Here is a 27,954-nt window from a genome sequence, read left to right on the forward strand (position 1 = left end):
AAACATCTACCTGTAGAGCCTTGTAAACTAGAAAGACTGCTCTCCACTCTGAGCTCTTCTAAAACATGATTTGATTTCACCCTTTGTGCCTGGGTAGGTCTGGCTCAGGTGGCTCCTGAGGTTGCAGATATGCTGTTAACTGAGGTCTCATCTGAAGGCTCGCCTGGGGGAGGATCTGCTGCAAACCTCACTCACGTAGCTATCTTCAGAGTCTGGCTCCCCATGGGCTGCTGGGATGAGGGCCTCGGCTCCTCACTGGTGGGCTGTTGGCTAGAGGTGTCCCTCAGCTCTGCCACATGTGGACTTCTCCATAGGGTGCCTCCCATCGTGGCCCTCTTAGGAAAGAGAGACGGTGCATCTAGGACAGAACAAAAGCCACAGTCTTTTTACAGCCTAGTATTAGAACTGACAGGGCTTCCTGATAGCTCAGTTGGTAAAGAATCTGCCTGCAATGCAGGAGACCCCAGTTCAATTCCTCAGGGGACAGATCCCCTGGAGAAGGACTAGGCTACCCACTCCAGTATTCTTGGGTTATCCTGGTGGCTCAGCTGATGAAGAATCTGCCTGCAAAGTGGGAGTCCTGGGTTTGATCCGTGAGCTGGGAAGATTACCTGGAGAAGAGGGGGTCTTTGTGCCAGACCTACTCAGGCACAGAGGGTGAAATCAAATCATGTTTTAGAAGAGCTCAGAGTGGAGAGCAGTCTTTCTAGTTACAAGGCTCTATAGGTAGATGTTTCAGAAGTCCTTTCTTCCTAAAGCTGCTGCTCTTTTGGCCTGCTATGTCCTTCCCAATAAGACTTCTTGTACACATCCTGGCTGGTATTCAAGACTCAAATGGCCTCTGAGCCATTTTCTCCCTGACTTCTCCCCCAGGCTCTCCAACTTTAAATAACTTTTCTTGGTTTCAGCTTCCAGCTTCAAATTTACCGGATCCACGTCATAGCACTGCTCACCCCTCCCTTGTTGCAGACTTACTGATATAACTACTTTCCCGTACAGACAACCCTAAATTTCTTGAGGGCTGGATTCCTGTCTCAGTCATGTTTATAACTTGTCCCTTTCTCTCATAAGCACTAAATTCAGCCTTACACACATGCATTACCCACTCCACTATTCTGGCCTGGAGAATTCCAGGGGGGTATTGTATGGGGTTGCAAAGAGTCGGACAAGACTGAGTGACTTTCCTTTTCACTTCTCATTGGAAGTGACAGCTCACTGTTTCTGCTATAGTCTATTCATTAACAGAGATCACACAAGAGTGAGAACCCCAGGAGGCAGGAATCAGAGGGCCTGTCTTAAAGATGGCCCACCACCCTGGGTGAGGGGAAAGGAACAAAGAGACCTGGGGTTGGAGAGAATGTGGAGGCTGCTCAGAGAGGGCCTCGTACATCTTCATACGATTTTTAGGCTTTATTGTGACAATTACTGAAGTGTGAAGTGTGAAGTGGTCCATCCATAAGGATTTTTCATTAGATTATAAGAGGAAAAGATTGGAAGTAGGTCCAAATGCCCATCAAATAATGGCACATCTCTGCAAATAGCACATTACAAATAGTGTCTATTCATTAAAAATAGTCAAAAGTTGATTCCAGGCCCCAGACTGGGCAACAGAAGATGACCCGAAGCATCCTCTGCCAGAAAGTAAACACGTTGTCAGACAAACAAACAGAATCATAGGGGTGTTTTGGAAGGTTCCAGGGGCCAACCCCAAAGAACTTCCTGTGACCAAAGTTGAAATAACTTGAACAACAAATTAAATAATAATAGGATTGGATTCAAGTTCAGAGAGTGAAATGAATATTCACGAGTCCATCTGATGTAAATAAATAATCAAGTAAATAAATAAATGAAAGGAAGGGGCAACCTTCCTTCTAGAAAAATTCCAGTTAATGAATGTAGAAGGAAGGAGAGAAAGAAAATCACCATCAGGATAACACAGTAATAATTTGCTGCAGGCAAAATCCAGGAGGAATGCTAAAATTAATGGGTGAACATTTAAGCAGAAATAGGATATTTGCATAGTTTCAAAGGATCTCATCCAGATATTAATTAACTACAAAAGGAAAAAGTAGTAACTCAATAACGTAGAATCTCGGTGGCTAGCACCTTACATGGATCAGACGGTCATGGTTGACAGACTTAGTCAGCACACAGCAGGCATCCCCAGATGAAACACACTGAGAAGGGCCCATTGCTTCTGTGATATTCTTCTTAATAATGGATGTAACTACTAGGCCTCTTCAAAAGTGTCAAGGTTGTGAAAGATAAAGAAAGACTGAGAAAGTGTCACAGGTTCACAGTCCAATGTAGTGTGGGATTCTGGGCTGGATGCTAGGATAGAAAAAGGACATTAGTGGGGAAATCTGGAAAGATCTGAATAAGTGCTGTCATCTAGTTAATATAATTGTTCCAAGGTCAGTTCCTAGTTGTGACAGTCATCCTGTGGTTAGTAAATGTGTTCACATTAGGGAAAACTGAATGTGGGATATTTGGGCACTCTACTATTTTTGTACTCCCCTATAAATCTAAACTGATCTCAAAATTAAGAATTTTCTTGAAAACATGTAGCCAGTGCTGTACAAGTATTTATTAAATAGTCAAAATGGTACTTGCCTTTTAAAAAATTATGTGTGATATGGTTCATTAAGTGAAAAAAATTTAATTGCCATAGTGTTCAAAATAATAGATATTTGCTAATGTATGTCTGAACTATTTCTGGAAGTCTGCACACACAGACACACACATTGATACACACACGCACAACACTTAGCGTGGTTGTGTCTGGGGAGGGGAATGCTGTGGCTTGGAGACAGGAGAAACAGACTGATTTTTCTCTTACAAATCCTCCCTTTTAAAAAAATATTTATTTGGCTGCACCGTGTCTTAGTTGCAGCATGTAGGATCTAGTTCCCTGACTGGGATTGAACTGCAGCGCCCTGCATTGGGAGCATGGAGTCTTAGCCACCGGACTAAGAGGGGAGTCCCTACAAATTCTTTCTTACCTGTTCAGTTTGGAGTTAGTTGTTCAGTTGTGTTTGACTCTTTGTGACTTCATGGACTGTAGCCCACCAGGCTCCTGTCCATGGAATTTTCCAGGCAAGAATATTGGCGTGGGTTACCATTCTCTTCTCCAGGAGATCTTTCCAACCCAGGTATCAAAACCAGGTCTCCTGCATTGCAGGCAGATTCTTTCCTGTCTGAGCCAGAAGATGCATGGTTGAGTTTAGAAGCATGCATCTATTGCTTATTTTAAAAATAAATGTTAAAAAAATCTAAGCAGGCATGGTAGTGCTGAGGACCCAAGGGTTCCTGTTCATTACCCAATATCTCCCACCCTATAGCTGTGCCCAGAATCTCCTGGCACTCAGACTGGCCCCCAGCAGATGTTCAGTAAACGGTTAATGAATAAGCAGGTGCCCTCAGCCATCGGCCCACCACAGGATTCATCTTTATGCCGCATCAATCCTTATGGGCCCTCTTGTTCCTCTTTCTAAGGAGGCCAGCTCGGGCTCTCTGTCAGTGACAGAAGCTTTGATGTCTCCCCTTGCTTGTTTTAACACAGCTCCATTATTGTTTAAAAATGCTTACCTGAGCTCTCTGGCCTTGTCTTTGGTGTCTGGAGAGCGTTTGACAAGGATACATGGATTCTAAAATGGCCCTAGGGATACGTGGTGATTATTTCCTCTTTAAAGATTCAGGCAGGTAACGGAATCCTCCACTGCCTCGGACCTTGTAAGTTACTCATTTATTATAGAAGAGCCAAGTTCAGAGACCCACTGCCTAGGAAACCATCAGGTTTTGGCATGAAGCCTCCAGCACCTCGTTTTAGAGAACATGAAAACCTCCAGCCAGCCTTCATCTCAGAAAGCATAGATACGTGCCATCCAAGCATCTCTTAGAAGACAGGATTGCATGGTCAGGGAAAGCTACCTGACCACCCAGGAAGGTAGAGGTGGCAGAGAGCAGACAGATTTATAACCACTCAAGGCTTTTCATGTCCAGGATTGAGGCCAAGCTTGCCATTTCCTGTAGGCACATTTCATTTGCCCACTTCTATGGACAATGCAAAGCAAGAGCTGGTGAAGGCCCAGCTGGGGAGGGGTGTGCTTGGTTTCTTCCTTTTTAGTTCCTGATTTTGTCATTTACTCTCTGTAATGGATGCAATCGTCATGTCATGATTGCCACATATGGGGAATTACAGTAACTTCCCCAAAAGACTGTGTGCTGGTTAACAGCAGCCGATATTTCTCTTAGCTCCTTGATTATTGCAATATTGATCTGCTCAAGGATTCAGACTTAGACTTGTGTGGCCAGACAGTTACTATTTTAGGTTTTGAAGCTTGTCAGAGTTGTGTGCTTCAGGCTTGTGGTACAAGAGCAGATGTGTACAGTATATAAATGAACATTTATGTACCAATAAAGCTTTATTTATAAAACAAAAAAGCAGGCTGTGGATCAGACTTCATTGACCCTCCTGAGCTAGAGCCTGATAAATAACTCAAGATCAGCTTGTGGAAGAGTTGAGGGCCAGATCAGAGAGGCTTCTCCGGGTCATTGTTAGATGGTTGGGTTTTTTACTTCAGTGAGCACCCATCTTATTTAGTTCCTAAAAAGAGCTTTCTGGGTGCTGTGTGGAAAGTGGATTGGAGAGGAAAATGGAGAGGAGGCAGGGCAGAAATTGGGAGGCCAGCTAGGAAGTTCTTGTGGCAATCCATGCCACAGATGATGCCAGGTATTCCCATAATTTGGAAGCAGAGTTAACAAGACCTGCCCTTGGACATGAGTTGTCCATGAATGGAAAAGGATTGGACAGGGATGGAAAACAAACGGCAAAGACAGCTGATGCTGGGACTTCCAGCTCAGGGTGGCTGGGGATGCCCTTGTGGGGTTGTAACTGATATTTAATAGTATTTGTTTTCTCAGCCCCACACTAATGAGACTTTATTTGCAATGATGATGATGGCATGCCTGAGATAGAATTTTGCTCTCCCTGGTTTTTAGGGTTAGCTTTTCCCAGCAATGCTATTTGTTTATGTTCCTCCGGCACGCAGAAACTGATCAAAGCTTCCCACTGGACTTAGCAGTATTCCGCTCCAGCTGCTGACACTGCAGGCTCAATAAACCATTGTATCGCAGCGCGCCAAGCCTTATTACCAGACCAGAAACCAACTGGCCGTCGAGTTCAAAGAATGTCTGCTAAGCATTTAGTTTTGCAGCTTCCACCAACCACTCCAGGTAAATAGATAAAGCAAGCAATAGAAATAGTAATTCTGTGCAGCCTTCCTTATTCAGCAAATTCCAGGAGGCACTTATATCCATTTTAAGCACATTGCCTCCTGGAGCAGCCCAGGATGTCATGTGCAGGAGCCGGGGTTGGCTAAAGCCACTTGTACACAAGAGAGAGGGGCCCCTTCGATGGTTAGAATGATTAGAACATTGATCCCAGTGTTGCATGCCTGTTGCCTGCCAGCTCTCATTGGCTTTTGCTTTTCATGGTCTGCATGGAACCGCAGTTCCCCACTCACTTCACTCTTCTGTTGACATTTGTTAAAGCCGTGGCACGATTGAGCAGAGTTCTAAAAGGGCCACTGGGGACCCTAGCTCCCAATTACCCTCATTACCGAGTTTTGGTAGTAATCTGAATTTCTATTTTCACGAAAGCTCTTTTCTGCCTTAAATAGCCAATTAAGTTCCTTACCCTCTAGCCAGTTGTGTGTTACTGCCCTGGGCCTGCTTCTTAGCAAAGAGGCCATTTACCTCCACCTCACTCACCGGTGTATCGCTTTTGTCCTTCCTCATCAAAGACAAAGAACCAGCTCTGAGCTTGCACAGCAGCTTTTGGCAGGCTTCTAAGAGCCTTGGATCATGGAGGGGGCTTTCCTTCACACCAAGCCGCCCTCCTCATGGTGAGCAGCTTGTCCATTAGAGGCTATGGGTAACACTTGGCTGTCTTGTTGAAAATGCAGGGCCTCTTAGGGACACTTCCTGTCCCCTCTGCCCAAATGTGAGAGGGGGAAAGGACAAGAACCGCTGGGCCCACTTGGAATAAAAACCACTAGAATTCTCAGGGAGATGGCCCCTCCCTCTTTCTCCAGTCTTAAAACTTTCTCTTTCCTTTTTCCTCTCTCCCATTTTGAATGTAATCTTAATGTGCTTGTCTCCTGGCTCCCAATGATCTCAAAGCCCTAGTTCCCTCCTGGCAGATGGATCCCTTCTCTGATTTCCTTCTGGCTCGAAGCCAGGATGCCTCCTGCTGTGGTCCAGCTGACGCTGGGCAGGCTGGCAGCAAGGATTTTCCCATCACCCTCCTTTTGGTTAATTTTAGAAACTCACGTTGCCATGGTAATGGTTCAGTGGGGTTTTCGTGGTTCTCTTTTGATTCAGTCATTTGCCAGTCTGCCCTTTAAATTAAACTTTTTCAGTCCGCATCTAAATTGGGACAGGAGATGTGCTCAGAATAGAGATCCATAAAGGCGCGGCAGCCACATGTGATGTTTTTTGAAAAACAGGACAAAGTCCAGGGGGATGTTGGGATGTCTTTGGTTTACTGTGGCCAAGAAAACTCCTGGAAGCTCTCCTGCTTGAGAGGATGTGGCTGAAGGTTAGTAGAGGTGATCCTGGGGGAGCCTGGAGAGAAGTAGGGGCCCAGGGCCTCTCCCATGTGAGCATTCCAGGGCCAGGTCTCTGCCGTTTGGGTGCTGGAATCCCCAGCTCTGAGCCCAGGGCCTGACCATCAATCTGGGCTCCATAAGTGATAAATGAACATAGCCTCAACCAGGAGTCCTTCCTTAACTCTTACCCAAGCTTTGGAAGGCCTCAATCTCCCTCTCCCTAAAATCCTGGCTCTTCTCCCACTTCCTCTTCTCTGCCAGTCAGCTCAGGTGTGAAGGGATCAGTGTCTTTGCACAAACAAGAGGAAGTCACAGCAGCCAGCTCCCAGTCAGTTCACTTGGCTTAAATTGAAAACAACAGTCTTTAATGTTCCTGTCAACTCTGCTGAGGCAGGCAGGTTTTTAATCCTGACATTACAGATGAGGCTTCGAAAGGTGCAGCATTGCTCAGCATCACTTGTGAGGTCTGTAGCTGAACTAGAGCCCTGACCGAGCCTGTCCACCAGACTCCCAAATGTCAGCTGACCATCATGCATGCCATTTGTGTTTCATTGGTTGGACCTGTCCTCGTTCACACTACACCTCACTTCCCTGCGTGAGCAGCCAGGTACCCGATGACCTTAGACTCACCACTCCCGGGTGGGGACATCACCTGTGTCAGCTCTAAGCCCCATAGAGATGCTGCACGCTGGGTATTTACCGCGCCTACTGTCATGCGGACACAGGCAGGAGTGGGATCTGGGCCAAACCTGGGGGTATGGTTGGATAGTCTGCAAGAAACTGAATATACAGATGGACATTGGCCAGACCACATGTCAAAGCAGAACTCTGACCCCCCCACCTCCAACATCACCCCCGGGAGCCAAGCATTAACTCCTGTAACTATGGACCCAGAGCATCCAAAACTTTATTAGTAATTGAGAGCTTCCCTAAATTGTGTCCCCATTTCCAGCTTTAGGACCAACCAGAGAAAACCAAATATGATCCCTCCCCAGCCACTCACATCAGATTCCCACACCCAGTCTGCCGCCTCCAGCCTCCCCGGGCCGGCAGCCTCTGGTCAGAGCTCACTCCATCCTTCCCATTTGTCCTCTGGGTGTGGTCGGAAACCTGGGCTCCAGTCTCAGCTCTATCTCTTCCTGGCTGTGTCATCTGGGGCAAGTGACCTTAATTCTCTGAGACTTATTTTTCTCATCTGTGCAGCTAACTGAGCTCATAGCCACAAAGCACTTGGCTCGTAGGGTGCTTAGTCTCACATGAAAGATGTAGATGCTTCTGGCGGGCATGCAGTGCACTGAGACTGATAGGGCCGCAGAGCTAAAGACACTGCTCACTTCCACCAGCACGTCTTTACAGAGCCCTGTGTTGGGGATCAGGGATGCAGCCGTGAGTGAGCAGAATCCAGGTACGCCCACAGAGAGTTACATTCCAGCAGGAGAGAGATGATTTGGTACAAATGCATTGAACAGTGACAGGTGGTCATGGGTGCTGTGGAGCCATATAAAGCAGGGTAGGAGTAGCAATGGACGCCAGTGGCCAGGAAGCCACCCCATGACACTGACCTAGGAGCAGAGGCTTGAGTGGGATCGGGTGTAAATGATGAGGCTGCCCGGGGAGGCCTGTCCTGGGCAGATGGTACAACAAGAGCAAGGGCCCTGGGGCAGGCATGTGCCTGGTGTGTCCTAGAAACACAGTAAGGAGGCCAGTGGGTCTGCAGCAGAAGGAGCCAGAGAGGGGGCAGGAGCGAATGTCGGAGTGATATCAGAGGCAAGATCATTTAGGACTGGGAGGCCGTGGTGAGGACTTCGGGTCTTATACTGACACTCTTGAGTGTCCCTTGGACAACAAGGAGATCAAACCAGTCAATCCTAAAGAAAATCAACCCTGAGTATTCCTTGGAAGGACTGATGCTGAGGCTGAAGCTCCAATACTTTGGCCACCTGATGTGGAGAGCCGACTCATTGGAAAAGACCCTGATGCTGGGAAAGATTGAGGGCAGGAGGAGAAGGGGGTGACAGAGGATGAGATGGTTGGATGGCATCACTGACTCAATAGGCATGAGTTTGAGCAAACTCTGGGAGATAGTGAAGGACAGGGAGGCCTGGAGCACTGCAGTCCACGGGGTCGCAAAGAGTCAGACATGACTGAGCGACTGAATGGCAACAACCGAGTATGTGGGAAGCCACTAAGGGGTTTGGAGTAGAGGAGTGAAATAAACATGAGCAAATGAATTTAGGGTTTAGAAAGAGCACCCACAGCTCAGGGAAAAGAGAGTGGGGGCAGGGTGGAGGTGACATGGCTGCTACAATGGCAGCAGCCCCAGGGGGTGTGGGATGTGGGCATGAGGACTGGGGCTTGTGGGCAGAGTCCTGCTTGGGATCAGCTGTGTCCGAGCTCCCCTTTGAGGACTCTGTGTCCTGCCAGCGCTGGGACCAAAGGACGAGACCCAGTGTGTGCGAAGCAAATAGCCCTTCCCTCTAGGGTGCAGTGGCCCCAGTCATCACGTTAAGATTTTCTGAAATTCCAGAAGCCATGTATGTGTTCATGGTCAATAACACTCCCCCTGGGGAGCCCCTCTTGTAATCTGTTACCAACCCTTTCCCCTAAATTATTCAGCAAGCTCTCTGCACTCAAAGCTCCAAGTGTGCTCACTCAGCATTTCCCTGGGTAATAAGGTTTAACAGACAGATGGAGCACTGAGGAACTGATTATGCAGGGACCATGATGAACTCAAGCTTCCAGAGAACAGACCCAGGGCAGCCTTGGGCTCTTTGCCTGTTTAAACAGGACCAGCTCCTGCCTACTTGGTCTTGTCAGGTGTCAAGATGGTGGGGTGTGGGGCAACCTTCCCAGTGATGGAATCTCTTATCTAATTCGCAGGAGCTGCCACACAGTCTGGGCTCCTGGTGCTTGGCCGATTTCAGTCAGTGATGGGGGTGCTGGACTGTAAGTGGGTGTGGCCTGGGAGACGAGTACCACTGCTGCACAGAGGGGGGCGGTGCTAGGCAGTTGCTTTTCACCTTCTGCCTCTTAGGTTTGCAGCTGCAGCCACAGAGCTTCCTCCAGCAACATACCTGAAGGCCAGGGATGCCCCTATGATCTGTGAAATGATGACTTCCAGAATGTTGGGAATATGCTTATTTAGAACGTGATGTATGTTCTGTCCAGGGCTTCCCCAGTGGCCCAGCGGTAAAGAATCTGCCTGCAGCACAGGATCCTCAGGAGACACCGGTTCAATCCCTGGGTCAGGAAGATCCCCTGGAGGAGGGCATGGCAACGCACTCCAGGATTCTTTCCTAGAGAATCCCATGGACAGAGGAGCCTGATGGACTACAGTCCATTGGGTCACAAAGAGTCCAACACGACTGAAGCAACTTAGTATGTGTGTTCTGTCCATCTCCAAAAAGCAACAGGTTGATGAAATAACCATATTCTCCCATGAGGCATCACAGTATATCAGTTCAGTTCAGTTCAGTTGCTCAGTAGTGTCCGACTCTTTGCAACCCCACGGACTGCAGCACGCCCAGCCTCCCTGTCCATCGCCAACTCCCGCCGGAGTTTACTCAAATTCATGTCCATCGAGTCGGTGATGCCATCCAACCATCTCATCCTCTGTCATCCCCTTCTCCTGCCTTCAATCTTTCCCAGCATCAGGGTGTTTTCAAATGAGTCCGTTCTTCTCATCAGGTGGCCAAAGTATTGGAGCTTCAGCTTCAGCATCAGTCCTTCCAATGAATATTCAGGACTGATTTCCTTTAGGATGGACTTTAGGATCACAGTATACAGTTGCCTAATAAAGACTCTGAAAAATCCTATAATGATAGCTATTAATATAAGCTAGGCTTTGTTGAGTATTTCCTGTGTACCGAAGTTCTGAACTCTTTTTTATGTATGCTCTCATTTTATCCATAAAACAACCCCGTGGGGGAAGTTCTGCTGTTATCCTGTTGCACAGATGAGGCTTTTGAGGCACAGAGAGGTAGAGTAGCTTGCTGGAGGTCACACAGCTAGTAGGTGGCAGAGCCAAGGATTGAATCTAGACGTTTTGGTTCCAGAGCCTGCACTCTGAACAGCTACAAAGAAAGTGGTTTAATTTGTCTAATCCACTTCTTCTCATACCTCTTTGACCAAGGTACCCTTTTTCATGAAATATCTCTCATCGTCTCACCAAAGACATTTCAGAATATATTGATCAGAGTCAATGGAGTTACTGGAGAAAGGACTCCGCTGCAAGAACAATAAGGTGGGGTGACAGCTGGACAGGAGAAGCAGAGACGGGGAGGGGAGGGCGTAGAGAACTGCCTGGGACCGTGTGGCAGCTTCCGGCATCAGACTCCTGGGCACCAACACTAGTTGTATCCTGTGTTCGCTTTGTGACCTTCCGTACGTTACTTAATCTCTCTGGGCTTCAGCTTCCCCATCTGTAAAGCAGGGTTATTGTAAGGATGAAGTGAAATTGTGCGTACGGGATGGAGATTAGCAGTAGGGGGCCTACTTGCCTCAGCTTCAAGGTTGCCCTCATCAAGGTCGCCTTATTCAGTGTTGGACTCTTTCTGTAAATGGAGAGGTTGTGGATTCCCATGTTGCAAAGTCAGTTTACAAATATCAAAGAGTACATGCAAGAACTCCGCTGGTGGTCCAGTGGTTAAGAACCTGCGTTCCAATGCAGGGGTCGTGGTTTCAGTCCCTGGTCAGGGAACTAAGATCCCACATGCCATGGGGCAAGGAAGCCCGAGTTCTCCAATAAGAGAAGGCCACGCACCACAACGAAGAGCCTGTGCATCCAAAAAAAAAAAAAGTACTTGCCGAATACCCGCTGTATTTCCATGGTTGTGTTTGGCCCTGAGTAGGACTCCAGCGGGAGAGTCCGGCCTCTGCCCACTGAAACTCCTCTTCATGGTGAAAGACAGGAGAACCTGAAAGTCATACGTGAAGAGCAAGGATTCTGGAGCCAGACTGGCTGGGTTCCTCCCGGTTCCCTCTCTAATCAGCTCTAACATTAGCTAGTTGTTATTAGTATTACTATTATTATTAACAGAGTGGAGGATTTGGGCAAGTGACTTAATCTCCCTGTGTCCCCATTTCCTCTTCTGTAAAGTGGTCAACTTCATAGGATGGTGCATCCGGTTCCCAGGGCTGCCAAAACAAATCGCTACTACCTTGGTGGCTTAAAACAACAGCACGGTTATTCTCACAACTCTAGAGACCGGAAGTCTGAAGTGCAGGCACTGGCAGGGTTAGTTCTCTGTGGAGGTTCTAAGGAGAGTCAGGCCTCCCTCCTCTCCTCTGCTTTAGTGTCCTTTGCTTGGGGGCTGCAACCTCTGCCTCCGTCTCCGCGTGACGGTTCCCTCGATGTTTCTGGGCCTTCTCCTTTTCTGTCTCTCGTAAGGACACTCTGAGAGTTCACCCTAATTCATCTCAAAATCTTTACCTTAATTATTTCTTCAGAGGTCATTATTTCAAGGAAAGTCACGTTCTGAGGTTCTTAGTTGGGTGGAGGGACATCGTCCAACTCACTGCAGATGGCTTAAGGATTACAAAATCAGAATTCATATGTAAACACATAAGATATTGCTGATAGAATGAGAGCTTCAGTGATCACTAACACGGTGATAACAGTATTATTACTCTGTTTCTGAGTTCAAAGTAAACATGGGTGGTGGTTGTTGGTCTTATTTGTACTATTTCAGTGGGGGACAGGTCACACAGCAAATAGCCATGCAGCACTCCACCACCCTCCAGGGTTGGTACTGAGAAGCCGAGGCAGGGAAGGCTGCAGAGTCGGAATGTGTATTTGGCTGGGGAGGGTGATGTGAGCCATTCAGAGCCCTGGACCTGAAGAACTTTACAAGAATGCCACAGCTACAGAGCTGGGTCATGTTCAAATGGATGAGGATATTGCAGAAAGATTAGAGGACAAAGAGGCTAAAGCTAGTAAGACCACAAGAAGGTTTCTGTTCCTGTCCTAGACCTGTTGGAGACCAGAAGCAGAGGCTGGAGAAGCCCTGCATAGCAGCAGTTGACCACGCTTGGTGGCTCAGTGTGGTCAGAGAAAAGGAGAATGTTCAGGACAGCCCCCGAGACTAGATGGACTGGGAAACAACCAGCATCCAGAGTCCATCCTAAGAAATTGTTGTATCAGTGGCCAAAGACTAATGTACTTATCCTTTGTCTGGGGCAGTGAGTGTAGAAGGTAGACCAGTAAACCCAGCCCTCCCCTCATGGTTGTCGTAGTCCAGTTGGTCTGCCTGAATATTACTGTGGCACTGTTTACATCAGTCCCCCCCAAAAAAACAACCAAAATGTACATAAGTCAGGGGCTGGTGAAATAAATTGTGAGGTACCTATGTTCTGGGATTCTACATACATGTGCAGAGGTGAGGAAAGATGTCCATTTGTAGAAATGTCTGTATAACCTGAAGAAAAGTATGTGTGTATATACACAAAGAAGAGTTCTGAGGGATCTCTACGTAATGGGTCAGCAAACTGAGGCCAGTGGGCTGAATCTGATCTGCTGCCTGTTTTTTGTTTAGTTGGTTTTATCTTTTTAAACCTTCTATTTTATTTGACTCTACAGTTTTTGAAACTATATCTAGATGATTTTTTAAAATAACTTTTGACATATGAAAATTATATATAGTAACATGATTATTCAGGCTTAATAAAGATACTCAGGCATTTTTACACATGAAAGATCTCAAAAAGTACAATCTTTCTGAAGCTGAATTAAAAGAACACTTAGAATGAAATCAGTTGTAAAATGTAATAATTGTTTTCTCTGCCTTAACTGGAAATTTTAAGAACTATTATCTCTTCTGCTAAAGGATTATTAATCCGAAGTTGATAAATTCCTGAAAAAATTTTTTCCTGTTAAAATCTAATACCTGGTCATATACGTACATGTAATACAGCCATAATTCTCACAATGCTGCTGCTGCTAAGTCGCTTCAGTCTTGTCCGACTCTGTGCAACCCCATAGATGGCAGCCCACCAGGCTCCCCCATCCCTGGGATTTTCCAGGCAAGAACACTGGAGTGGGTTGCCATTTCCTTCTCCAATGCATGAAAGGGAAAAGTGAAAGTGAAGTCACTCAGTTGTGTCCGACTCTTAGCGACCACATGGACTGCAGCCTACCAGGCTCCTCCGTCCGTGGGATTCTCCAGGCAAGAACACTGGAGTGGGTTGCCATCTCCTTCTCCAATGCATGAAAGTGAAAAGTGAAAATGAAGTCACTCAGTCGTGTCCGACTCTTAGCGACCCCCATGGACTGCCACCTACCAGGCTCCTCCGTCCATGGGATTCTCCAGGCAAGAACACTGGAGTGGGTTGCCATTGCCTTCTCTGAATTCTCCCAATAAGAGAATATAAATAATGGCTTGGAGAAATCTATGAAATGATAGTTTCTCAGTGTGGTCCAGCTGCCTGTCATTGTAGATCAGATTTGGAACACAAATATACTCATTCATTGATGTACTGTTTGTAACTGCTTTGCACTACAGAGGGCTTCCCTTATAGCTCAGCTGGTAAAGAATCTGCCTGCAATGCAGGAGACCCAGATTCGATTCCTGGGTCAGGAACATCCCCTGGAGAAGGAAATGGGAACCCATTCCAGTATTCTTGCCTGGAGAATCCCAAGAACAGAGGAGCCTGGCAGACTACAACCCATGGGGTCACAAGAATTGGACACAACTTAGCAACTAAACCACCATCACTTAATCAGAAAAATTCAATTTGGAAGAAAAGAAAACACAGGATTCACACTACCCGGTTTTGAGACTTGCTATAAAGCTGTAGTTCTCAGCACACTTGCTGGCATAAGGATTGGCATGTAACTCAATCAAACAGAATAGATCATTTAGAAATAGACCCAGCCTTGTATGCTCAATTGATTTTCAACAAAGGTGCCAAGGTAATTCAATAAAAAAGGATAGACTTTTCAACAAATGGTCCTGGAACAATAGGATATCCAAAGGGAGGGAAAAAAGAACATTAAACTTCACCTTGTACCATAAACAAAAATTAACTTGCAATGGATCATAGATGTAAATGTAAGAGCTAAAGCTATAAAATGTCTTCTGGGCAGAGATTTCTTGGATAGAGTACAAATGCACAAAAGACAAGAAATAATTAATGCAATGGACTTCATAAGAAAATTTTGAACACTTATCTTCAAAAAGATCCTGTAAAGTAGGTGAAAAGCCAAGCCACAGTCTGGGAGAAAATATCTGTGAGACACACATCTGGAAAAGAATTTGTCTCCCAGAACGTCTGTCGGACTCACTACTGAATAAGTAGTCAAACAAGCCGTTTTTTAAATGGGCAAGAGATTTAAATAGATGTTTCATCAGAGAAGATATACAGATGGCAAATCAGCACATGAACAGATGCTCAACATCATTAGTCACTGAGAAATGCAACTCAAAACCTCAGCGAGGTACCACTACACACCTGTGCGCCTGGCTGAAACTGAAAAGGCTAGCTATGTTACGTGCTATGAGGATGCAGAGCGACTAGGGGAAGGCTTGGTGCTACAGCCACCTTGAAGAACAGTGTGATAGTTCCTTATAAAGTTAAGCATACACCTTCCATATGACCCAGCAGCCTACCCCTAGGTATATACCCCCTAAAGAAGAAAATATATGTCAGTGTAAAGATCTGCACTCCAGAAACTAGAAGCAACCACTTCCTTCCACTAACTGGGTGGAGGGATAAACAAGTTGTGAGTACCCACACAAGGAGCACTGTACTCAGAGGAACCGGGTGCGTCTCAGAGGCATTATGATGCATGAAAGAAGCCACACACAATAGGCTACTTACCGAAAGATTCCCTTCCCTGACTTTCTGGAAAAGATAAATCTATTTGGACAGCAGACAGACCAGTGGCTCCCAGCGGCTGCTAACAAGGGGAGGGATGGAAAGGTTTGATATCCTGGGTGTGGCGATGTTTATGCAACTGTTGCATTCAGTTGCCGGTGTGTGCTAAGTCGCTTCAGTTGCATCCAACTCTTTGCAACCCTGTGGACAGTAGCCCCCCAGACCCCTCTGTCCTTGGGATTCTCCAGGCAAGAATACTGGAGTGGGTTGCTGTGCCTCCTCCAGGGGAGCTTCCTTACAGCTCATCTAACTGTACATTTTAAAAGCGTAAGTTTTATTGTGTGTCAGTTATACTTCAATAAACTCGGCCTTTAAAAATACTTAATCTAGAGGAAAATTAACTTTAAAAATAATTGTTTTAAAGAAGCAATGGAGTTTTCAGGATAATGGTGAGGCATCCATTTGAACAGGGCAGTGTCCCTTCCAGAACAGGAACTCTGGACTCAGGGATCTTGAGTGAGTGAGTAACAGTGAAACGTGAACCCCAGGAGCCCCCACACGACAGGGAGAGAAGGCAGGAAAACCTCTGCACGCCTCAGCCTAGGCAGAGCCAGAAGAAGACACAAGATGCTTAGTTTTTGACTGGATAATACAGTATAAATAATATGGAAAAGAGTAAACAATGGAAAGTACTGGGAAGTTCTTTCCCAGTTATACTAATTCTGTGTCCTTCTAGAAATATTCAAAACATTCTCTACTGGACTTTTTTTTCCCCCTACTTAGCACGATCTTTCAGACTATTTCACATCAGTTTATGTAGAGCTACCATGGTTTCTTAAATCAGTGTGAGACTATTTCACATCAGTTTATGCTTAAATAGGTGTGATACTGTCTGGATGCACCATAATTTATTTAGCCAGTCCATAAACGATGGACGTTTAGATCTTTTCTTGATATATCTTTCTAGATATATTTGCTATTGTGACCAATACTTCTGTAAATACTTGTATTAAAGAGTTGTTTCTCATTTGTGTGAATATATCTGTTGTTAGATTCATAAGAGTGGAAAGGCTGGGTCAGATGATATGTACTTTCTCTACATTTAGATATGTATTGTTAATGTACATTTCTTTAGATGTATATTGTTAATGTGCATTTGTTATTTTGATCTATATTGTTAACCCCATCACTGCCCTAGTTTGTACCAATTTACCCTCCTACCAGTCATCCCTGAATAATTATATCTGTTTTCCTGGCAAGATGTCAACTCATAATTCACCTTTGCCTAGTCTGAAAGTAGTGAAAGTGTTAGTTTCTTGGTCATGTCCAACTCTTTGCAACCCCATGGACTGTAGCCCATGAAGCTCCTCTCTCCATGGAATTCTCCAAGCAAGCATACTGGAGTGGGTAGCCACTCCCTTCTCCAGGGGATCTTCCCGACCCAGGGATCAAACCCAGGTCTCCCGCATTGCAGACAGATTCTTTACTGTCTGAGCCACTAGAGAAGCCCAGTCTGAGCGGTGAATAATTGTATGCTAAGAGGAAATACAATTTGAATCTGGAGGAGGGAATATTTTAGAAGCAAAGGAACTCCAAGTCAAAGTGTCCACTGCTTTAGTCCCTCTGTCAGTCCGGATAGGGCCTCTATATGAATTAGAAAAAGGCCCTCCTCCTCCCTAGAACATCTACCATCTACTGGAAAACTGTCACGATAACTACACAAAGCTGTGACCGAGGTGATGAGCAGCCCTGGAGCATGGCTGTGTCCACCACGTGCCGCAGCCGGAGCCTCAGAAGCTTTGAGCACATGGTGGTCCCTGGTGGTAACCACACTGCCTGGAATTAATGCAGCAGAAGCCACAGATGCAGGACAGGAGTTCAAGCTGTTTGGCAGTGGAGCAGGAGGGCAGGAGCTTGAGGGAAAGCCAGAACAAATGGAAACTTCATTATCCATGGATTATGCACTTGGAACTCAGGTCCCAGGCAACTCTGATATTAGTAATTTGGCTCGTGGGCTCATTAAGCTCTTAAGAAAAGTGAGTCTAGTTAATGAATTAATGCAAGATGACATTTTACATACAGAGCGGAAACCAGGCACCCCTGAGTTATGTAACGTCATAATTTCTCAAGCAAATGTGGTCACTGCTTCTCACCAGCAAGCATTTTACACTCTATTCATTAAGAGCTCCCTCCTGGATTCTTAAAACCTCAAGCAGTTACATGCAAGTCAGTGTTTTAAGATCTCTGGAACCATTTGTTTTCCATGTGAAAATCCATCGACTTTTAAGAAGTCCAGCTCAGGGACTTTGCTGACGGTCTAGTGATTAAGAATCTACCTGCCAATGTAAGGGACATGAGTTGGATGCCTGGTCCAGGAGCTAGGATCCCACAAGCCCCCGGGGCAACTAAGCCCATGTGCAGCAACTATTGAGTCAGCACACCTAGAGCCCATGCTCTGCAACGAGAGAGGCTACCGCAATGAGAAAACCACACACCACAGCTAGAGAGTAGCTTCTGCTCCTCCCAGCAAAAGCCCATGCACAGCAGCAAAGACCCAGTGCAGTCAGAAATAAAGAAGGAGGTACATCTCCCTGGAAGGGAACTCATCAGTTCTCTCCCCAACACCACCCCCCACCAAAAGGGGCTTTCCCAGCCATTCTCTCTGGTCTAGTGAAGCTGGTGAGGATAACAGAAAGAATGCAAACACTAAGAATTCACATCACTAGTTTGCGATGATGAAAACATCTCAAGATGGATCATGGTGGTGGTTGCACAACAGTGTGAATGTAACTTCAGGTCGCCGAACTGCTCACCTGAAATTGGTTAAAATGGTAAATTTTATGTTATATATATTTTTATGACAATAGAAAAGAGGAAAGGGACTCCTCATGCACTGTTGAAGGGAATGAACATTGGTGCAGTCACTATGGAAAACGGTATAGAGGTTCCTCAAAAATGTAAAAATGGAAATACCAGGTGATCCAGCAACTCGACTTCTGAGTATTTATTCAAGGAATATGAAAACACTAGTTTGAAAAGATGTGTGCACCCCTGTGTTCATTGCAGCATTATTTACAGTAGTCAAGATATGGGAACAACCCGAGTGTCCATCAACAGATGAATGAATGGACAGAAAAGATGTGGTCTGTGTGTGTATACACACAAGCACACACATATACACACACATGGATGACTACTCAGCCATAAAAAATGAAATCTTGCCACGGTACCTGGAGAGTATGGTGCCAAGTGAGATGTCAGATGGAGGAAGACACACACTGTGTGATTTCACGCATGTATGGAATATAAAATACAAACAAAATAAGTGAACAGACCAAATCAAACAAAATACGGAGGTGCGGGAAGAGAGTGGTGGTTCCCAGAGGGGCGGGGGTGTGGGGGGAGGGTGAAATGGGTAAAGAGGGTCAACTGTATGGTGGTGATGAGTGGCAGTGGTTAAGTCGCTAAGTTGTGGGTGATTCTTGCGACCTCATGGGCTGTAGCCCACCAGGCTCCTCTGTCCATGGGATTCTCCAGGCAAGAATACTGGAGTGGGTTGCCATTCCCTTCTCCAGGGGATCTTCCCAGCTCAGGGATTGAACTCACGTCCCCTGCATCGCAAGCAGATTCGTTACCACTGAGCCACCAGGGAAGCCCGTGGTGATGAGTGAGAACCGAGTTTTTGGTGGTGAGCACACTCTAGTGTATACAGAAGGTGAAATACAACATTGTGCACACGGGCTATCTAGTGATGAGGGTGTGGGAAAGCCTAGCCCGGGGCTGGACCTGCCAGCACAGTGCTGCTTCCACTTCAGAGCTCACACTGGCCGCTGAGGACCCACTCAGACCTCCTCGCAGCTTCAGAGGTTGACCGGGCATGGGGTGTGGTCTCAGACTTGCTCACTTAGGCTGCGTTTAGACGATTCTTGCGGCTGGGCCACAGCTGGGGATAGTTGTGGATCTTCCAGCTTTCTACAAGGAAGGACCGCTCTGGTTTCCTGGCCCCGCCTGGACCTGGCGACCCTTGCCAGCTGTATCCTGCTGGTGGGAAACCCTTCCCCTGCGTATGTGAAGTCGGGGCTGTTGCTCCAAGTGGAGAGGAGGGGACTGGCATCCTGCAGGGCAGGGGCGGGTTTCAGGCTTTCATCCAAAAGCTTCTGAGCAAATGCAAGCTGGTTGCCCAGCGGGCCTTGTTAGGGGACTGCGGGCAAAGTGTTAGGGGCGAGGCTCTGAAAGTCACTCAGTCGTGTCTGGCTCTTTGCGACCCCATGGACTGCAGCCTATCAGGCTCCTCAGTCCATGGAATTTTCCAGGCAAGAGTACTGGAGTGGGTTGCCATTTCCTTCTCCAGGAAGTCAGACCACTGGGACTCAAATCAGGCACAGCCCATCACCTCCTGACCCTGTGACCCTGGTCAGGGGACCCAACCTCTCTAGAAAGAAGGCAGTTACAACACCTACTTCACGGAGTTGCTGTGAGTCACATAGATGTGATGAAGTACATATATGTATGCCTGGAACACCCACAATGTGTCCACTGTTGTTTTAAGTGTTTGATAATGAGTCACTCATTTCACACTGGGAACAGCCCAGTGCGGTGGGGACTAATACCATCCCCATTTCACAGATGAGCAAATTACAGCACAGAGAGGTTGGCCACTTTCCAAAGGGCACACAGCCAGTCAGTTGAATTGCTAGGGGTTGAATGGCTCCAGAGTCCGTGATCTTAGCCTGTACAATGCTGGCTCTTCATCTTGAAAGCTTGGCAAAGGGCCAGGCATGAAATAAGTACTTCACCAACATAAGGAACCCCAGACACACTGGCTGGTGTGCCTTATACATATTATAAACTTCCAGAGAAAAACTGTTTTCTGTCATAGTAATTATCACTCCTGTTCCCTGGATATTATATTTTCCTGGGCTGATTTTTTTTTTAATGACTTTATTGAGGTATAATTTACATTCTGTATGGCTTCCCAGGTGGCGCTAGTGGTAAAGAATCCACCTGTCTATGCAGGAGACATAAGAGATGGGGGTTCCATCCCTGGGTCAGGAAGATCCACTGGTGGAGGAAATGGCAACCCACTCCAGTATTCTTGCCTGGAGAATCCCATGGACAGAGGAGCCTGGCGGGCTACAGTCCATGGGGTCAAAAAGAATCAGACACGACTGAAGCGACTCAAGCGTGCATTACATAATATAAAATTTGCCCATTTTAACTGTACAATTCAATGAGTTTTAGTAAATGTATCAATTTGTGCGGCCATCACCACATCCAGTTTTACAGCAGCCCCATCTCCCCAGCAAGATCCCCAACGCCCATCACCAGTGAGTCCCCATGCCCCAGACAACCATTAATCAGCTTTTTGTCCCTATGAATTTGCTTTTCCTGAACATTTCATATAAATGGAATCATGCAATATGTGGTCTCTTGTGTCTGGCTTATTTCGCTTAGCATAATGTTTTGAGGCTCATCCATGTCGTAGCATACATCAGTACTCTTTATAGCTGGATAATATTGCATTGTATGGACAGCCCACATCTTGTCCACCAGTCGGTGGACACTGGGGTGGTTTCCGCTCTTCGGCTACTGAGAATGGGGCTGCTGGAACATTGCATGCCCTTCTTGGGGCTGACTTCAGGGCACATGAGTGATGCAACTTGGTAAGCTCTCTGCTCTTCTCTCCCCTCTGGGGTTTCCCAGAACCAGGCAGCGGGCAAGTGTTTGTGACCTCGGAGAACCAGCTCGTGTACTACCCCAGCATCACCTACGCCATCATCGGCAGCTCCGTCATTTTCGTGCTGGTGGTGGCCCTGCTGGCGCTGGTCCTGCACCACCAGCGGAAGCGCAACAACCTCATGTCGCTGCCGGTGCACCGGCTGCAGCACCCCGTGCTGCTCTCCCGCCTGGTGGTCCTGGACCACCCCCACCGCTGCAACGTCACCTACAACGTCAACAACGGCATCCAGTATGTGGCCAGCCAGGCCGAGCAGAACGCGTCGGAAGTGGGCTCCCCGCCCTCCTACTCAGAGGCCCTGCTGGACCAAAGGTGTGTGCTGGGTGGGAGACCCTGGGGTGGCCAGGGAGGGAGGTCATCCCACTTAGGGGCAGAGACTGTGCACATGCCTGCGATCCTGGTCTTGCCAGGAGCCTGCATGCAGCTGCGAAGGCACCACACAGTGTCTGACTTGTACTGAGTCTTTGCAAAACAGTTCACAGGTGTCATCTCACTTAATCCTCATAGTGACTCACCAAGCGAGGTTATATTTGCCTCAGTTTTGCAGGTGAGAAAACTGAGTTTTTTTGGTTACTCATCTGAGGACAAACAGCTAGGATCCTAGCCAGTTCAGATCCCTCCTGCTCCCTGGTAATGCCACATGGACACATGTGCCCAGCTCTGGGGACTCACCTGCTACCACAGAACAGTGCCCGTGTTGGAGGTTTGATTTCTAGTTGAATGAATGAATGAACGAGTGGGTGAATAAATAAGGTCTTTAACATTGCATGGCATCATCCATAAGATAAAGGAGATGAAACAGAACATTCTCAAGCTTAGAGCCCTCATTGCAGATGGAGCTGTACAAGAAACACCAACACACAAAGTCAAATGCAGAATTCTGTAGTTGGAGCAGGTAGTGGACCTCAATCCCGCATGCTCAGCCTTTCTCTGTCCTTTGGTGACCTCCAGCGTATCCCAGAGACCCCACTTTGAAGTCCCAGTACCAGAGCTACCTGAGCCCCCTGTTCTCAGCATCCCCTACCCTGCAGGATCCCTGTTCTATAAGCCTGGGACTCACTGGTGAGGCATTTTGCAGGGAGTGTTCCTGGGCTAACTGGGCTCTTCCTTGAGCCCGTCCAGTGACAGTTCTTGTATTATTTAATCTTCATTTTTCTCATAAAAGATAAACAAAGCTCCAGGGCCTGGTGCTTAAGGACATCTTTGCAAATAAGCACTAAGAACACAGAACCTCACTCATTTGGACCATCAGATGTAGAGAAAGGTTAAAATTGCTGTGTCTGGAAACAGAACTCCTGGGTTCAAATCCTAGCACTGCTGCTTACTAGCTCTTTGTGATCCCATGCAAGCTGTCTAATGCCCTTTGCCTCAGTTTCCTCCCCAGTACAATGGGCATACAAGTAATGGCTCCCTCTAGCATTCTTCTGAATGTTAAATAAAATAAAATAAAGGGTATAAGGTGGGTGGCGCAATGCCTGACTCATAATAAGCCTTCTGTAAATGAGAGCTGGAAAATAAAATGCCTTTGAAGTTATCTCAATGCAAGCAAGGTATCATTATTATGCCCTTCTACAGATAGGGAGGCTGAGGGTTTCAGAGCAGGTCCTCTCACTTATCCAAGTCCAGAAAACCAGGAAGAGTTGGCTTTCAGTAAGGACCCCCAATTCTGCGGGTTGTTAATGTCTCCATCAAAACCTCAAGCCAGCTGCATCCCTGCTGAACTACCCAGGATGAGCTGGGGACTTCTTAGAATTCCCCCTCCTAAAGGTCGTGTCTTTGGCACTGTCCAGTTGGCACAAGCCAGCCAGAGCACGCTGACCTTTGATCCCTCCCCTTCATCTTATTGCTCATCACTGGTTTCCCTAGTACTAGGATTGCCTTTCTCCTTGGAGGGAAAAATCTTGATCCTGACATCATCATCCACTCAAAAACAGACAGAAGTCAGCATTGCCTGCCGTGCCTGGGCTCCTAATGTATTCTCTTCTCTCTCCCTTCCCCCCAACCCTGCTCCTCACCCCACCCTGCCCTCTTCATCACAGACCCGCCTGGTACGACCTTCCTCCGCCACCCTACTCTTCAGACACTGAGTCTCTGAACCAAGCCGACCTGCCCCCTTACCGCTCCCGGTCCGGCAGTGCCGACAGCGCCAGCTCCCAGGCAGCCAGCAGCCTCCTGAGTGTGGACGACAGCGGCCGCAGCCCGGGGCAGCCTGGCCCGCAGGAGGGCACCGCTGAGCCCAGGGACTCCGTGCCCAGCCAGGGCACCGAAGACGTATAAACTCCGGCTCTTCCAAAGTCTCTATGGGTTCGTCTGCTCTGACTTTGACTGGCCTAACAACTTGCGCTTACAGGAGGCTCCTCGGGGTCCCTCAAGGAGTGATTTGGAGTGTCAGCTGTCTCTCCATTCGCCCCCTTGCCCAGATTTCAGGAATGTTCTTTGGAGGGCGACCTTCCTTGTTCTGGCCCCTCAGTTGACCTGTTGTATGGGCATCTTTTCTGGGCACTTACTCTTCCCTCGAGGCCAAGGATCACAGCCTCGCTTTCCATGTTATTCTTCTGTTACTGCTGGAATCTTGCTGAGGCGATGGCGTAAGTTTGTACGTGGCGGGAGAACGTGGTACTTAGGTACTGAGAAAGCAGTGTTTGTGTCATATGGGATGTTCAGAAGGGCAGAGGAGACTGGACCAAATGCTGTGTGGGCTGTGACCTTAGAGCTCCACCTGGGGATCTGGGTTGGGTGATCCTCCCAGGAGGCTGTCATTGGATGTTGCACTAGGCTGCACGTTGCTCTTGGGTCAGCAGAGGCTGGGGCCAAAGACAACTATTGCTGTCAGAATGCCCTTCAGAAGTCAGCAGTGTCATTTTGGTTTTCTGGAGGACTCTGAAACCATCAATTCTGGAGAGATTCTGGATTTAACAATTTGCCCAAGAATCCTCATTTTGAGAGTTTTTTCCAGCATCATATATCATCAGCCTCATCCCAGAATAAGCAGGGAGCCCCCACCACGAGTTTATCCGAGTTCTCAGCTCCTAAAATACAGGCTGCCAAGAACCTGGGTCTGCTTTGGTCCACAGTCCTTTCCCTGGTTTCTGATTGTCAGCCTCCCAGCTTAGCCAAGGGATGAGGAGTAAACCTGAGTTGGCCAGAAATCTGATCTGGTCCTTTTGTCCCCATAAACCACGCCCAGCCTGCCTTGCCCATTCATGCAGCTTCAGCCCTCACCTCCCAAGTCCTCCCAGACACTCAGAAGTCATTCTACCTGTGCGGCTGGGCTTGAGGACACCGTGGGTTTCTAACTCACGTGAAAACCTAATTCAGTACCTGCCACGAGAGCTCCCCATTCCTGGGCTGCCCTCACCCCCTACTTCCCAAGGCCCAGCCAGATACCAGCACCAAGATTTAGGATTAGGGTCAGAGCAAGAATCAGACCTCTCCAGACATCCCATAGTTTCTTTGAGAGACGTGGATCACAGACAGTTTGGAGTCAAGATTTGCCATTCGGACTTTTTTTTTTATATAATCTCTTAGAAATGCATTTGAAACAGTGTGTTTGTTTTTTCCCTTCTAGTTAAGGGACTATTTATATGTGTATAGGAGAGCTGTCTTTTGTCTTTCCATTCGCGAGGTCCAAGCAAAGATGCAAAAGATCACGCCTTTGTCCCGCTGAGCTCTGATAACCAGTCCCCTCGCCCCCAGACTGCCCTGTGTGCCAGGCGTCTGTGCGTTGTTGCACTTTGAGTTTTTATTTATCGAGTTCGTGAAGGATGCAGAATGACCAATGCCTTTCTCCCTCAGTTCATGGTCTCTGTGTTCAGGCTCGTTTTCCTCTTTCTCCGTGCCCAGCCAGCCACAGCGCCCACCCCCTCAGGAAGTCATGGGTGGAAATGTAGATGCTATTTGTCAAGAAACCACACTGATTAATGGGGGGGACAAAACTGGAACCAGGTGGAGCCACTCGGGGCAGCTGTCATGCAGACCTGCTTCCCACATGCTCAGTAACTTTTTTGATGCTAATTCAAACAGAGCCTGCAGGAAGGGGGACAAAATGGCATTCAGTGATCCTGTTCTGTAGACGATTTTTTTTTTAACCAAATTGAAAGTGTGCCACAGGAAAGCTAGCCACTTGGTGATTTTCAAGTTAAGAAAAGAAACCTAGTTGCTTACGTCTTTTTGTTTTTAAAATAACATGCGTTATTTTCTGAGTAGTCCAGTGAAGAAAGAACTTTGGGTGGCAGCTGGAGTGTGTGAGGAACTCTGGCTGAATATTTCCTCTCATGTGAGTCAGAGTGGCTTCATTTCTCCCCTTGGTGGGCCCCTGCTTCTTTCTGGTGCTCTGGAAATTGTTTAGAGGAAAGGATTCTAATTTTAATTAATTGTGCAGTGAATTAATTTCACACACTTTTCAGCTTCCAGGCATCTTAGGAAAGACAAATGGTCTTAGTCGATAAGGAGAGCCTATTAATGTTGTTTTTTGAAATAAACACAGGGACATTTTTATTATAGATTTGATTTTTTTTTAATGGTGGGTTTTTTTAAAAAGATATAAATAGGACACCAAAGCAGCAGAGTTTTGTTTTTTCCCCAACTTAAGATAGCAAATAAGTGGCCAGCATTATTTCTTTAACTCATTCCAACCAGGATATTTTTTAATACATGGCATAAATCTGTGCCAACCAGAAAATCATCTCTGTGCCCTTTTCTCAAATAAGATCAGCATTTATTTTAGCATTGAAATCGTTCCACTTTGATCAATCACTTATCACCTGCCCTCAATCCCTTTACTTTGAAATTGACATTTTTAAAAAACACAAGGAAGTGGTTAATAAATAGCATGTGACGTTCAAAGTTGATGTAAACTGGAAAGGCTATGTGTGGTTGCTTTTTTGATTAGGTTTTTTTAATTTTTATACTTTCAAATAAATTTGCAGTTTCATTCGTTCTGTTGGTGTAAATGATTCTTAACCCCCTTTATTGCTCAGTGGACAGCTGCTTCTGTCGTGCCTTCTGCAAGACACTTTTATCAGAGTGTATACCCTGATAAAATGAGAAGAGGAGAGAATACTGATGGGCCCTCAAAATGTGATGGGTGTTTAAGGATTCCACAACTGGCATGGTTGGAATTCGGAGCTAAAGTCATGGACACCAGTCCATTATGGAGGGACCTGGGATGTCAGTTCAGAAGATGGACATTGACTATGCCCAGAGTGACTTCAGTGTTTGAGGGAAAGGATACTCAGGACCTGCGCTGACTCTGGCACAGGTATGCCGGTGAACAGCTTTGAACCACAAATGGCTCTGAAGGGTCCACCGGTGATGGGAGCATCTTTGTGCTCTTATTTTATCTGTCTCATTTTATGCTACAGGGACAGTTGCACAGGAAGTCAGGATACCCAGGAGGTCACCACCACCACCACCACCACCACCATTCATGAACAATAGTAACCTTGACCTTGACCAAAATCAAAATCTGTGTGGGAGTCAAAACACAGGACCCACAAAATCAAGGTGTAGATCATGTGTCGGTACCCAGAGGTGTTGGAAAGAAGACTAGTAGTATCCCAAGTATATACCAGCTCAAGTCCTGCCCCAAGTGGTCTAGGGAGACCTTCCAGAACAATGTGCCCCCAAAAGCTTATCAAGATGTGAGCGCCTTCATCTCTTAGAGTATCATTTTTATGGGTACGAAGTTGAGAAAACAGTTGAGAAACACTAGTCTAGAGCAGAGATCAGTAAACTTTTTGTGTAAAGAGTCAGATAACACAACACTTTGGCTTTGCAGCCCTAGGGTTTCTGTAGCAACTATAAGAAACAGCCATAGACAATACATAAATCCGTAGATGTGCCTGTGTTCCAGTAACTACCAAAATGGGCTGGATCTGGCTTGGTCACTTGCCCATCCCTAACTTAATGGCTCATTCCTACATCGTGTTCATGGATCCAAACTCCTAAAGAAAAGTAATAGCACAGTAATGGTTGGCCTCGGATATTGGAACCCTCAAAATGGCACCAACCTCCAAAAAATTAAAAGTGGAAGAACATAGGAAGAAGGCAGTTCAAGAACCTGTGAAATCCATTTTAATTGACCCTCTTAGCTCTTTTCCAGTGAATAAAGAAATACAGGTTTATGATGAGTAGGGATTTTCCCAGCGAGGCCCTAAACAGTGAGTTGAATGCCAAGCTCTTGGCTGAAAATCTGCTCTCGGTAAGGATTCTCTAAGATAAAGTAACACAACAGTCTGTCTTGTAGAGAAAAGTTCATGGGGATAAATGAGCTGGGAGGTAGTGTTCATCTTCTCAGTTTTAACTTGCTACCCTCAAGCAAGGCAGTAGATTCAAAGAACGAACAGTATAAGGAAGAAGGAGCTTCAAACGGCTGCAGTGGAGGTGTGGTACATGTTCACAGAAGAAATGCACCCCGTGAGAAAATACCCAGACTCCACTGACATCCTGTAGGTACAACAAGTGAATAGGAATATTAATAGAACCCCCGGTTGTAAGTGATAGTTGTAAGTAATCCCACTCACACAAGCTGAATAGTGTTAAATTTTAGAAGATGTATTGGCTAAATGCAATCATATTCAAATGTATGGAAATTGGTTTGGGGCAGGGCTGAATTCTTTTGTTCAACAGCTGTCATTAGGGATCTGTTTTGCCCTCTCTGACTTCTGCATGCTGCTTTATCCATGTCAAGCCGTGACTTCTTGGCTTTATAAAATGTGGTGGAACATAGGGTTCCAGAATATCCAGGTTCATGATCTAAGAAAGCGAGATTCTCTCTGGGCTGAGTCCCTT

At 46.6% G+C, this 27,954-nt stretch overlaps 1 protein-coding gene across 1 annotated transcript in view; it reads left to right on the forward strand.

Annotated features, from left to right (window-relative positions):
- Positions 1-23,439, forward strand: part of LDLRAD3 (low density lipoprotein receptor class A domain containing 3) — a 220,354-nt gene extending 196,915 nt beyond the window's left edge. The window contains exons 5-6 of the mRNA XM_052653183.1: positions 21,129-21,474; positions 23,202-23,439. Of these exons, the coding sequence (XP_052509143.1) occupies positions 21,129-21,474; positions 23,202-23,439 (584 nt within the window). The remainder of the gene's footprint in view (positions 1-21,128; positions 21,475-23,201) is intronic.
- Positions 23,440-27,954: the final 4,515 nt, after the last annotated feature.

This window comes from Budorcas taxicolor, chromosome 15, assembly GCF_023091745.1.
Source record: "Budorcas taxicolor isolate Tak-1 chromosome 15, Takin1.1, whole genome shotgun sequence".
In the NCBI taxonomy this organism is placed as follows: domain Eukaryota; kingdom Metazoa; phylum Chordata; class Mammalia; order Artiodactyla; family Bovidae; genus Budorcas; species Budorcas taxicolor.